This window comes from Tachypleus tridentatus, chromosome 9 (assembly GCF_004210375.1).
Source record: "Tachypleus tridentatus isolate NWPU-2018 chromosome 9, ASM421037v1, whole genome shotgun sequence".
NCBI lineage: Eukaryota > Metazoa > Arthropoda > Merostomata > Xiphosura > Limulidae > Tachypleus > Tachypleus tridentatus.
The window spans coordinates 167,566,938-167,581,211 of record NC_134833.1 but is presented as its reverse complement, the minus strand read 5'-3'; the positions used below and the strand labels follow the sequence as shown (position 1 = coordinate 167,581,211).

General features: G+C 31.9%; 1 protein-coding gene across 1 annotated transcript in view; it reads right to left on the bottom strand.

The window, feature by feature from the left end:
• LOC143226890 (uncharacterized) overlaps positions 1 to 14,274 on the bottom strand; it is a 96,878-nt gene that overhangs the window by 21,360 nt on the left and 61,244 nt on the right. The window contains exons 16-17 of the mRNA XM_076458425.1: positions 13,345 to 13,725; positions 2,326 to 2,565 (exon numbers count right to left, since the gene is read on the bottom strand). Of these exons, the coding sequence (XP_076314540.1) occupies positions 2,326 to 2,565; positions 13,345 to 13,725 (621 nt within the window). The remainder of the gene's footprint in view (positions 1 to 2,325; positions 2,566 to 13,344; positions 13,726 to 14,274) is intronic.

The following is a 14,274-nucleotide window of genomic DNA, read 5'->3' as shown; positions in this document are numbered from 1 at the left end:
ACTATATGGTAGATTATTATTCCCATAACAGAGTAGTACATTTTATAAAATATATTTTTAATAACAACACTATATAGTAGATTATTATTCCCATAACAGACTAGTACATTTTATAAAATATATTTTTAATACTAACACTATATAGTAGATTATTATTCCCATAACAGACTAATACATTTTATAAAATATATATTTAATACTAACACTATATAGTAGATTATTATTCCCACAACAGTATAGTACATTTTATAAAATAAAGATATTTTTAATACCAACACTATATGGTAGATTATTATTCCCATAACAGACTAGTACATTTTATAAAATATATTTTTAATAACAACACTATATAGTAGATTATTATTCCCATAACAGACTAATACATTTTATAAAATATATTTTTAATACCAACACTATATGGTAGATTATTATTCCCATAACAGAGTAGTACATTTTATAAAATATATTTTTAATAACAACACTATATAGTAGATTATTATTCCCATAACAGACTAGTACATTTTATAAAATATATTTTTAATACTAACACTATATAGTAGATTATTATTCCCATAACAGACTAATACATTTTATAAAATATATATTTAATACTAACACTATATAGTAGATTATTATTCCCACAACAGTATAGTACATTTTATAAAATAAAGATATTTTTAATACCAACACTATATGGTAGATTATTATTCCCATAACAGACTAGTACATTTTATAAAATATATTTTTAATAACAACACTATATAGTAGATTATTATTCCCATAACAGACTAGTACATTTTATAAAATATATTTTTAATACTAACACTATATAGTAGATTATTATTCCCATAACAGACTAATACATTTTATAAAATATATATTTAATACCAACACTATATAGTAGATTATTATTCCCATAACAGACTAATACATTTTATAAAATATATATTTAATACCAACACTATATAGTAGATTATTATTCCCACAACAGTCTAGTACATTTTATAAAATAAAGATATTTTTAATACCAACACTATATGGTAGATTATTATTCCCATAAGAGACTAGTAGATTTCATAAAATAAAGATATTTTTAATACCAACACTATATGGTAGATTATTATTCCCATAACAGACTACTACATTTTATAAAATAAAGCTGTTTTCAATACCAACACTAAATGATAGATTATTACTCTATTAAGAGACTACTACATTTTATAAAATAAAGCTGTTTTCAATAACAACACTATATGATAGGTTATTACTCTATTAAGAGACTACTACATTTTATAAAATAAAGCTGTTTTCAATACCAACACTATATGATAGGTTATTACTCTATTAACAGACTACTACATTTTATAAAATAAAGCTGTTTTCAATACCAACACTATATGATAGATTATTACTCTATTAATAGACTACTACATTTTATAAAATAAACCTGTTTTCAATACCAACACTATATGATAGATTATTATTCTATTAACAGAGTAGTACATTTTATAAAATATATTTTTAATACCAACACTATGTAGTAGATTATTATTCCCATAACAGACTAATACATTTTATAAAATATATTTTTAATACCAACACTATATGGCAGATTATTATTCCCATAACAGACTAATACATTTTATAAAATATATTTTTAATACCAACACTATATGGTAGATTATTATTCCCATAACAGAGTAGTACATTTTATAAAATATATTTTTAATACCAACACTATATGGCAGATTATTATTGCCATAACAGACTAATACATTTTATAAAATATATTTTTAATACCAACACTATATGGCAGATTATTATTCCCATAACAGACTAATACATTTTATAAAATATATTTTTAATACCAACACTATATGGTAGATTATTATTCCCATAACAGAGTAGTACATTTTATAAAATAAAGATGTTTTTAATACCAACACTATATGATAGATTATTATTCTATTAACAGACTAGTACATTTTATAAAATAAAGATATGTTTAATACCAACACTATATGGTAGATAATTATTCTACTAACAGACTAGTGATTAATGTCTAAAATTTTAATAAATAATTAAAACCAATGTAGAATGCTTCAATGTTATGCATGTGCTTCTTTCTTTAATTAGATAAAGTACATTTTTAAAGTGAGTGGCCTTGAGGTTTCAATAATTATTTGAATTTGTAAAAATATGAAATGACTAATTGTTTGTTACATATTAGGTTAATATTTATTACAAGATATAGTTTTCAAAAGAGCAACACTATATGCTATTTAATAATCTGATTGACATGCCATTCTAATATATTTTTCTTACTTTTCCTTATAAATACTTCAGAGCTTGATCCATCATAGTTAGCACGCCGAATCACCCTGTGAGCAACATCAGTCCAGTAGACATGACCCTTCTGACAATCGGTAGCAATGCCTATGGCTGTCTGGTAGGGTTCCATTAATACCAACTTTCCTGGATTATTTCTTGTGGGATTGAATGGCATCTGAAGTAAGGACATCCCTTGGGTAAAGAGTAGATACTGTCCCTCAAACTTTGGAGTAGCTGTCCAAATTACAAAGATTTTAATCACTGCCCTCTAGCACAGTGACTGATAAAGTTATGAATAAATTAATCATTACTTAAACACAACAGAAACACATTCTGATTACTTAACTTCATGCACGTAACAGATACACATACATTACACAGTAGTGACTCAATCATTAGTTCAACACTACAGAAACACATTCTGATTACTTAACTTCATGCACGTAAAAGATACACATATATTAATCAATAGTGACTCAGTCATTAGTTCAACACTACAGAAACACATTCTGATTACTCAACTTAACACACATAACAGATACGCATACATTACACAGTCGTGACTCAATCATTACTTCAACACTACAGAAACACATTCTGATTACTCAACTTAACACACATAACAGATACGCATACATTACACAGTCGTGACTCAATCATTACTTCAACACTACAGAAACACATTCTGATTACTCAACTTCACACACATAACAGATACACATACATTACACAGTCGTGACTCAATCATTACTTCAACACTACAGAAACACATTCTGATTACTTAACTTCATGCACGTAACAGATACACATACATTACACAGTAGTGACTCAATCATTACTTCAACACTATAGAAACACATTCTGATTACTTAACTTCACACACATAACAGATACACATACAATACACAGTAGTGACTCAATCATTAGTTCAACACTATAGAAACACATTCTGATTACTTAACTTCACACACATAACAGATACACATACATTACACAGTCGTGACTCAATCATTACTTCAACACTACAGAAACACATTCTGATTACTCAACTTAACACACATAACAGATACGCATACATTACACAGTCGTGACTCAATCATTACTTCAACACTACAGAAACACATTCTGATTACTCAACTTCACACACATAACAGATACACATACATTACACAGTAGTGACTCAATCATTACTTCAACACTACAGAAGCACATTCTGATTACTTAACTTCACACACATAACAGATACACATACATTACACAGTAGTGACTCAATCATTAGTTAACACTATAGAAACACATTCTGATTACTTAACTTCACACACATAACAGATACACATACATTACACAGTAGTGACTCAATCATTACTTCAACACAACAGAAACACATTCTGATTACTCAACTTCACACACATAACAGATACACATACATTACACAGTAGTGACTCAATCATTACTTCAACACAAGAGAAACACATTCTGATTACTCAGTTTCATGTTAATCACAAGTACACATACATCACAGATATTACTAACTCATTACTTAAAGACAAGAGTAATGTATGTGTTTTCTCATAACATATACATAAAGCACAAACAAAGCATTTGGTCTCTGTGGCAATGGTGTTTTCATAAATTTGACAACTCACTGCACTGTTTGGGTAAACATTTCCATATTACACATATCAACACTGCACACTCATATAACTAACTATTATCTTATTTTATCACAGTTAAAGCAATTATTTTCTTATTATATGTTATCATGATAACATTACTAAGTTTTTGCTGAGAGGACAGTACAGAAAAGAGAAGAAATTGGGAAGATAAGATGTTATATTGTTATAGATTTTTGAATATCATTTGATATTAATATTATAATTTGTAGTCATTTGGGTTGAATAAAAATAATTAACTACATTCAGTATGATTGGTAAATAAAAATAGTATAGTTAAAATTTTAATTTAAAGGTTTGTGTTATAATGTGCACTACAATGTTAGATTTAGGATGTGTGATTGGTATTTCAAACTTTGGTGTAATTTATATGACTGGTTAATCAAAAATTGGTTCAAACTGACTGTTTTATTAAAAGCTGGTATGCAAAGACTAATTAATAATATCTTCATGTTATAAACTTAATGTGTTTACTTGACTTTTAAATTTGTTTATAAATTATAGGAATGTTATAAATCATGCTAAGCAGACTGTGTATTACTGGTGTTACATAAATGCTAAATAATGTAAAGACTGGTTATTTGTCACTTCTGTAAAATTAAAGTTAAAATTGATTACTTTAGTGTGAATATAAAGTAGTGGTGAAGAAACATATCTGATTCTAGAATATTAGGCTTAACAACAAAAGTGTTGGCAGTAGGCTAATGGCACTTACAGTTAGTATTGAACATTTATTTCTAGGCTACAAATACAGTGGTTAGGTCTGATGTTAGTGTTAATTATTCACAGTTTGTTAGGTTTGATGGGTGAAAGGAATGTTTCATTTGGGAAATCAAGAGTGGCATATACTTATAAGGAAGTAAGTACTAGTAGTGATGTGTAATTTGTACATAGATTTTATAGGTTGAAGGAGAAATAGGAGACTATCCTAATAAGAGTAGATATAGAGAAGTGTAGACTGTGGGAAATGGCAGCAGAATTGCAAGAGGAGCTTAGGCTTTGAACAGTAAACAGGTATCAACAGATTGGAAAGTAGCTGATATCACTCATATCTACAACAGAGATAACTAAGATAATGTAAGACTAATAAGCCTATAATTACTGAGTCAGCTTATGTTATCTCTGTTGTAGATATGAGTAACATCAGCTACTTTCAGGCTTATTAGTGGGAACAGTTTTAGAAACTCTGTTAAAAGATGCTTTGTGAAGTAATTTAACAAAGTTTAAAATTTACTGGAGAGTCAACATGGTTTCACTAAGGAGAAATCTTGCTTTACAAATTTTTTTTACATTCTTTGAAAATGTTACTGCTTATGTAGATAAGGGAAAGGATGTAGATTTGGTTTATCTGGATTTCCAGAAAGAGTTTGATAAAGTGCCACATTAAAGATTTCTAAAGAAACTTATTTCTATAAGTGTGGGTTATAAGTTAACTAAGATAGATAGAAGTGTGGGTTGATGTACGAAAGTAGAGGGTTATTACAAATGTAGTTCAGTCACACTGGTTTATTATCACAAGTGGTGTACCTCAGAGTTCACTCTTAGCACCAATGCTCTTTTTGATTTACATTAATGACATACATGAGGAAATGTTCAATAAATTGTATAAATTTACTGATGGTATCAAGATCTTGAATGTTACTGGCTGTGAAGAGGATGCTGCTGGTTTACAAAAGGATTTTGATCATTTAGTGTATTAGGTAAATGAATGACAGATGTATTTTAATTATAATACATACAATACAATGCATGTGGGTCATCATAATTTGAATTACAAGTATAATCTGATGGAAACAACCTTACTTGTGCCATGAAAGATGAGGATTTTGGTGCAATGGTTGATCAGTCTCTTAAGCCATCCAAGCAGTGTTTGTTGCTAGTGGTAGGGTAAATAAAGTTTTAGGCTGTATCTACAAAAATATTAATAAAAGTCTAAACAGCGCATAATTCCATTCTATAGGTTACTGGTTAGGCCACATTTGGAGTATTGTTTACAGTCTTGAGTTACTTATCTTAGAAAGAACATTAAACTGTTGGAAGGGTTACTAGAATGAAGCCCGGGATGGAGGATTTGTCATATGAGAGATTAAGATCTCTGAAATTGCTTTTTTATTGAGAAAAGAAGAAATAGAATGTATTTGATGAAGTAGGTACGATATTAAAGGGTTAGAATATATCTGATGAAGTGTGTACGATATTAAAGTGTTAGAATGTATTTGATCAAGTGTGTATGATACTAAAGGGTGAGAATGTATTTGATGAAGTTTGTATGATATTAAAGGGTTAGAATGTATTTAATGAAGTGTGTAAGATATTAAAGGGTTAGAATGTATTTGATGAAGTGTGTACAATGTTAAAGGGTTAGAATGTATTTGATGAAGTTTGTATGATATTAAACGGTTAGAATGTATTTGATGAAGTGTGTACAATGTTAAAGGGTTAGAATGTATTTGATGAAGTGTGTACAATGTTAAAGGGTTAGAATGTATTTGATGGAGTGTGTAAAATGTTAAAGGGTTAGAATGCATTTGATGAAGTGCGCACAATGTTAAAGGGTTAGAATGTATTTGATGAAGTGTGCACAACGTTAAGCTGGGTTAGAAACGTATTTGATGGAGTGTGCACAATGTTAAAGGGTTAGAACGTATTTGATGGAGTGTAAGATGTTAAAGGGTTAGAACGCATCTGACGAAGCTGATATTACAACGTCAGCCGGTTAGAAACGTATCTGACGAAGTGTGTAAGATGTCAAAGGGTTAGAACGTATCTGACGAAGTTTGTATGATATAAAAGGGTTAGAACGTATTTGATGAAGTGTGTACAATGTTAAAGGGTTAGAACGTATCTGATGAAGTGCGTACAACGTCAAAGGGTTAGAACGTATTTGATGAAGTGTCCAGGATAAACAAAAGGGTGAGAAACGTATCTGATGAAGTGTATATATGATATTAAAGGGTTAGAATTTATTTGACGAAGTGTTTAGGATAATAAAGGGTGAGAACGTATCTGATGAAGTGTGTATGATGTTAAAGCTGGTTAGAACGTATCTGCCGAAACGCAACGATGTCAGCTGGTCCGAACGTATCTGATGAAGTGCGCACGATGTCAGCTGGTTAGAACGTATCTGATGAAGTGCGCACAACGTTAAAGGGTTAGAATGTATTTGATGAAGTGCGTACAATGTTAAAAGGGTTAGAACGTATCTGATGGAGTGTGTAAAATGTTAAAGGGTTAGAACGCATCTGATGAAGTGTGTACAATGTTCAAAGGGTTAGAACGTATCTGATGAAGTGCGCACAATGTTAAAGGGGTTAGAACGTATTTGATGGAGTGTGTACAATGTCAGCTGGTTAGAATGTATCTGATGGAGTGTGCAAGACGTCAGCTGGTTAGAACGCATCTGATGAAGTGTACAATGTCAAAGGGTTAGAAACGTATCTGATGAAGTGTGTAAGATGTCAAAGGGTTAGAACGTATTTGATGAAGTTTGTATGATATTAAGCCGGTTAGAATGTATCTGATGAAGTGTGTACAATGTCAGCTGGTTAGAATGTATTTGATGAAGTGCGTACAATGTCAGCTGGTTAGAACGTATCTGATGAAGTGTCCAGGATAACAAAGGGTGAGAACGTATTTGATGAAGTGTGCATATGATATTAAAGGGTTAGAATTTATCTGACGAAGCTGTTTAGGATAATAAAGGTGAGAACGTATTTGATGAAGTGTGTATGATGTCAAGGGTTAGAAACGTATTTGCTGAAACGCGCAACGATGTTAAAGCTGGTCCGAACGTATCTGATGAAGTGCGTACGATGTCAAAGGGTTAGAACGTATTTGATGAAGTGCGCACAACGTTAAAGGGTTAGAATGTATTTGATGAAGTGTGTATGATATTAAAGGGTTAGCATGTATTTGACCAAGTGTGTATGATATTAAAGGGTTAGAATGTATCTGATAAAGTGTGTAAGGTGTTATATGGTTAGAATGTATTCGATGAAGTGTGTACGATGTTAAAGGGTTAGAATGTATTTGATGAAGTGTGTACAATGTTAAAGGGTTAGAATATACCTGATGAAGTGTATATAATGTTAAAGGGTTAGAATGTATTTGATGGAGTGTGTAAGATGTTAAAGGGTTAGAATGCATTTGATGAAGTGTGTACAATGTTAAAGGGTTAGAATATACCTGATGAAGTGTGTACAATGTTAATGGGTTAGAATGTATTTGATGAAGTGTGTATGATATTAAAGGGTTAGAATATATCTAATGAAGTGTGTACAATGTTAAAGGGTTAGAATGTATTTGATGAAGTGTGTACAATGTTAAAGGGTTAGAATGTATTTGATGAAGTGTGCAACGATGTCAGCCGGTTAGAATGTATTTGATGAAGTGCGTACAATGTTAAAGAGTTAGAATGTATCTGACGAAGTGCGCAACGATGTCAAAGGGTTAGAACGTATCTGACGAAGTGTGTACAACGTCAGCTGGTTAGAACGTATTTGATGAAGTGTGTACAATGTCAGCTGGTTAGAATGTATTTGATGAAGCGTGTACAATGTTAAAGAGTTAGAACGCATCTGATGAAGTGCGCACGATGTCAAAGGGTTAGAAACGCATCTGACGAAGTGTGTACAACGTCAAAGGGTCAGAACGTATCTGATGAAGTGTGCATACGATGTCAGCTGGTTAGAACGTATCTGATGAAGTGCGCAACGATGTCAGCTGGTTAGAACGCATCTGATGAAGTGCGCACAACGTTAGCTGGTTAGAACGTATCTGATGAAGTGTGCGCACAACGTAAAGGGTTAGAACGTATCTGACGAAGTGCGCAACGATGTCAAAGGGTTAGAACGCATCTGACGAAGTGTGCACAACGTTAAAGGGTTAGAAACGTATCTGATGAAGTGCGTACAACGTCAAAGGGTTAGAACGTATTTGATGAAGTGTGCAACGATGTCAAGAGGTTAGAATGCATCTGACGAAGTGTGCAACGATGTCAAGCTGGTTAGAACGCATCTGATGAAGTGTGTACAATGTTCAGCTGGTTAGAACGTATTTGATGAAGTGTGCACGATGTTCAGCTGGTTAGAACGTATTTGATGAAGTGCGTACAACGTTAAAGAGTTAGAACGTATTTGATGAAGTGTGTACGATGTTCAGCTGGTTAGAACGCATCTGATGAAGTGTGCACAATGTTAAAAGGGTTAGAACGTATTTGATGAAGTGTGCACAATGTCAAAGGGTTAGAACGTATTTGATGAAGTGTGTACGATGTTAAAGGGTTAGAACGTATTTGATGAAGTGTGCACAACGTCAAAGGGTTAGAACGTATCTGATGAAGTGTGTACAACGTTAGCTGGTTAGAATGCATACGATGAAGTTTGTATGATATTAAACCGGTTAGAACGTAGTTGATGAAGCGCACAATGTCAAAGGGTTAGAACGTATCTGATCAAGTGTATGATACCTAAAGTGTGAGAACGTATTTGATGAAGTTTGTATGATAATAAAGGGTTAGAACGTATTTGATGAAGTGCGTAAGATAATAAAGGGTTAGAACGTATTTGATGAAGTGCGTACAATGTTAAAGGGTTAGAACGTATTTGATGAAGTGTGTATGATATTAAAGGGTTAGAACGTATTTGATGAAGTGTGTAAGATGTTAAAGGGTTAGAACGTATCTGATGAAGCCTGTATGATATTAAAGGGTTAGAACGTATTTGATGAAGTGTGTACGATGTTAAAGGGTTAGAATGTATTTGATGAAGTGTGTACAATGTTAAAGGGTTAGAATATACCTGATGAAGTGTATATAATGTTAAAGGGTTAGAATGTATTTGATGGAGTGTGTAAAATGTTAAAGGGTTAGAATGCATTTGATGAAGTGTGTACAATGTTAAAGGGTTAGAATATACCTGATGAAGTGTGTACAATGTTAAAGGGTTAGAATGTATTTAATGAAGTGTGTATGATATTAAAGGGTTAGAACGTATTTGATGAAGTGTGTATGATGTTAGCTGGTTAGAACGCATTTGATGAAATTTGTATGATATTAAAGGGTTAGAATATATCCAATGAAGCGCAACGATGTTAAAGGGTTAGAACGTATTTGATGAAGTGTGTACAATGTTCAAGAGGTTAGAACGTATTTGATGAAGTGCGCACGATGTTCAAAGGGTTAGAACGTATCTGATGAAGTGTGCACAACGTTAAAGAGTTAGAACGTATCTGATGAAGCGCAACGATGTCAAAGGGTTAGAACGCATCTGATGAAGTGCGTACAATGTCAGCTGGTTAGAACGTATCTGATGAAGTGCGTACAACGTTAAGCTGGTTAGAACGTATTTGATGAAGTGTGTACGATGTTAAAGGGTTAGAATGTATTTGATGAAGTGCGTACAATGTTAAAGCTGGTTAGAACGTATTTGATGAAGTGCGTACAATGTTAAAGGGTTAGAACGTATATGACGAAGCCTGTATGATATTAAACGGTTAGAACGTAGTTGATGAAGTGTGTACAATGTTAAAAGGTTAGAATGTATTTGATGAAGTGTGTACAATGTTAAAGGGTTAGAATGTATTTGATCAAGTGTGTATGATACTAAAGTGTGAGAACGTATTTGATGAAGTTTGTATGATATTAAAAGGGTTAGAATGTATTTGATGAAGTGTGTAAGATATTAAAGGGTTAGAATGTATTTGATGAAGTGTGTACAATGTTAAAGGGTTAGAATGTATTTGATGAAGTGTGTATGATATTAAAGGGTTAGAATGTATTTGATGAAGTGTGTAAGATGTTAAAGGGTTAGAATGTATTTGATGAAGTTTGTATGATATTAAAGGGTTAGAATGTATTTGATGAAGTGTGTACGATGTTAAAGGGTTAGAATGTATTTGATGAAGTGTGTACAATGTTAAAGGGTTAGAATATAACCCGACGAAGTGTATATAACGTTAAAGGGTTAGAACGTATTTGATGGAGCGTGCAAAACGTTAAAGGGTTAGAATGCATTTGATGAAGTGTGTACAATGTTAAAGGGTTAGAATATACCTGATGAAGAGTGTACAATGTTAAAGGGTTAGAATGTATTTAATGAAATTTGTATGATATTAAAGGGTTAGAATATATCTAATGAAGTGTGTACAATGTTAAAGGGTTAGAATGTATTTGATGAAGTGTGTACGATGTTAAAGGGTTAGAATGTATTTGATGAAGTGTTTAGGATAATAAAGGGTGAGAATGTATTTGATGAAGTGCTTATGATATTAAAGGGTTAGAATGTATCTGATAAAGTGTGTAAGGTGTTAAAGGGTTAGAATGTATTTGATGAAGTGTGTACAATGTTAAAGGGTTAGAATGTATCTGATAAAGTGTGTAAGGTGTTAAAGGGTTAGAATGTATTTGATGAAGTGTTTAGGATAATAAAGGGTGAGAATGTATTTGATGAAGTGCTTATGATATTAAAGGGTTAGAATGTATCTGATAAAGTGTGTAAGGTGTTAAAGGGTTAGAATGTATTTGATGAAGTGTGTACAATGTTAAAGGGTTAGAATATACCTGATGAAGTGTGTACAATGTTAAAGGGTTAGAATGTATTTGATCAAGTGTGTATGATACTAAAGGGTGAGAATGTATTTGATGAAGTTTGTATGATATTAAAGGGTTAGAATGTATTTGATGAAGTGTGTAAGATATTAAAGGGTTAGAATGTATTTGATGAAGTGTGTACAATGTTAAAGGGTTAGAATGTATTTGATGAAGTGTGTATGATATTAAAGGGTTAGAATGTATTTAATGAAGTGTGTAAGATATTAAAGGGTTAGAATGTATTTAATGAAGTGTGTAAGATATTAAAGGGTTAGAATGTATTTGATGAAGTGTGTACAATGTTAAAGGGTTAGAATGTATTTGATGAAGTTTGTATGATATTAAAGGGTTAGAATGTATTTAATGAAGTGTGTACGATGTTAAAGGGTTAGAATGTATTTGATGAAATGTGTACAATGTTAAAGGGTTAGAATGTATTTGATGAAGTGTGTAAGATGTTAAAGGGTTAGAATGTATTTGATGAAGTGTGTATAATATTAAAGGGTTAGAATGTATTTGATGAAGTGTGTACAATGTTAAAGGGTTAGAATGTATTTGATGAAGTGTGTATAATATTAAAGGGTTAGAATGTATTTGATGAAGTGTATACAATGTTAAAGGGTTAGAATGTATTTGATGAAGTGTTTGGGATAATAAAGGGTTAGAATGTATTTGATTAAGTGTGTACGATGTTAAAGGGTTAGAATGTAATTGATGAAGTGTGAACGATGTTAAAGTATTAGAATGTATCTGATGAAGTTTGTACAATGTTAAAGGGTTAGAATGTATTTGATGAAGTGTGTACAATGTCAAAGGGTGAGAATGTATTTGATGAAGTGTGTACGATGTTAAAGGGTTAGAATGTATTTGATGAAGTGTGTACAATGTTAAAGGGTTAGAATGTATTTGATGAAGTGTGTACAATGTTAAAGGGTTAGAATGTATTTGATGAAGTGTGTATGATGTTAAAGGGTTAGAATTTATTTGATGAAGTGTGTACAATATTAAAGGGTTAGAATGTATTTGATGAAGTGTTTATGGTTGTAAAGAGAATTGGTAGTGTTGATGCATTATCTTTTTTTGTAATTAATAATGGGAATAGTAGGACTAACACTAGGACCAACAGATACAAATGTAAATTTTGGCAGGACAAGAGTCACCTTCAACTAAAACAGGTCTATTGTTTGGTGGTTGGTTTTTGGAATAAGTTGCCTTCAGATGTTGAAGAGATTATTTCATAGTTTCAGCTATGATGGATCAATAGATCTCTTGCTGATTCAAACATTATATCACAACTTTCCTAATTTCTTTTTGTATGTGTGGTATGTCATTTTTATTTCAATAATATCTGTAAAAAGTTAGTTATGCTCTACAAGTAATCTATGATAAGTCAACTTACCTTTAGCAATAAAGCCATATCTCAAGTAGACTGTTACAGGTAACAACAATATCTGTTAGGAGTCAACTTACCTCTAGCAGTGAAGCCATATCTCAAGTAGACTGTTACAGGTAACAACAATATCTGTTAGGAGTCAACCTACCTCTAGCAGTGAAGCCATATCTCAAGTAGACTGTTACAAGTAACAACAATATCTGTTAGAAGTCAACCTACCTCTAGCAGTGAAGCCATATCTCAAGTAGACTGTTACAGGTAACAACAATATCTGTTAGGAGTCAACCTACCTCTAGCAGTGAAGCCATATCCAAAGTGCTTGTTATAGATTATAATTTATATGTCAGAATTAATCTTACCTTCACAAGTAAAGCCATCTCCTGTATACCCTGATGCACAACGACAGTAGTACCTGTCAGAATCAGGGCTGTACACACACTCTGCATGAACATCACAGACATCTGGTTTTTCTCTGCAAGATGTTCCTGGATGACATGTAAAACCATCACCTTCATAGCCTTCCCAACATCGACACCGGTACCCTTGAGAACCAGGGTCATAGAGACAGTCTGCACGAACGTCACATCTATTCACCACGTTACAAGGTATTTCCACTTGTCTACATATCTTTCCATCTCCTTGAAATCCTGACCTACACTGACAATGGTACTGAAGACTGAGATAGTCATACACGCATTCTGCATTGACATCACAGTTGTTCACAATATTACAGCCTACATCTGTTTATAAAGAAATATATACATAGAAATGGTGAATTATCTTACTGTAAACATAGTTGTTGACAATATTACAGCCTACATCTACCTGTGTATGAAGAAATATATATATAGAAATGGTGAATTATCGTACTGTAAACATAGTTGTTGACAATATTACAGCCTACATCTGTTTATAAAGAAATATATACATAGAAATGGTGAATTATCGTACTGTAAACATAGTTGTTGACAATATTACAGACTACATCTACCTGTGTATGAAGAAATATATATATAGAAATGGTGAATTATTTTACCATAAACATAATTGTTGACAATATTGCAGTCTACATCAGTGTATACAGAAATATATATTTTTAGAAGAAAATAATACTGATAGAGTTAGGTAAATCAAAACAAAATCAACAGGAAGGACTGCATTTAAAATAGGAAATATAAACCTCTGACTACAACAAACCAAACGAAAAATAAATTAAAATAAAAACAAAAACTGTACTAATTTAAATGATAGCATGACAGTAAAATGTGGACTATTGTGACATGAGTGTC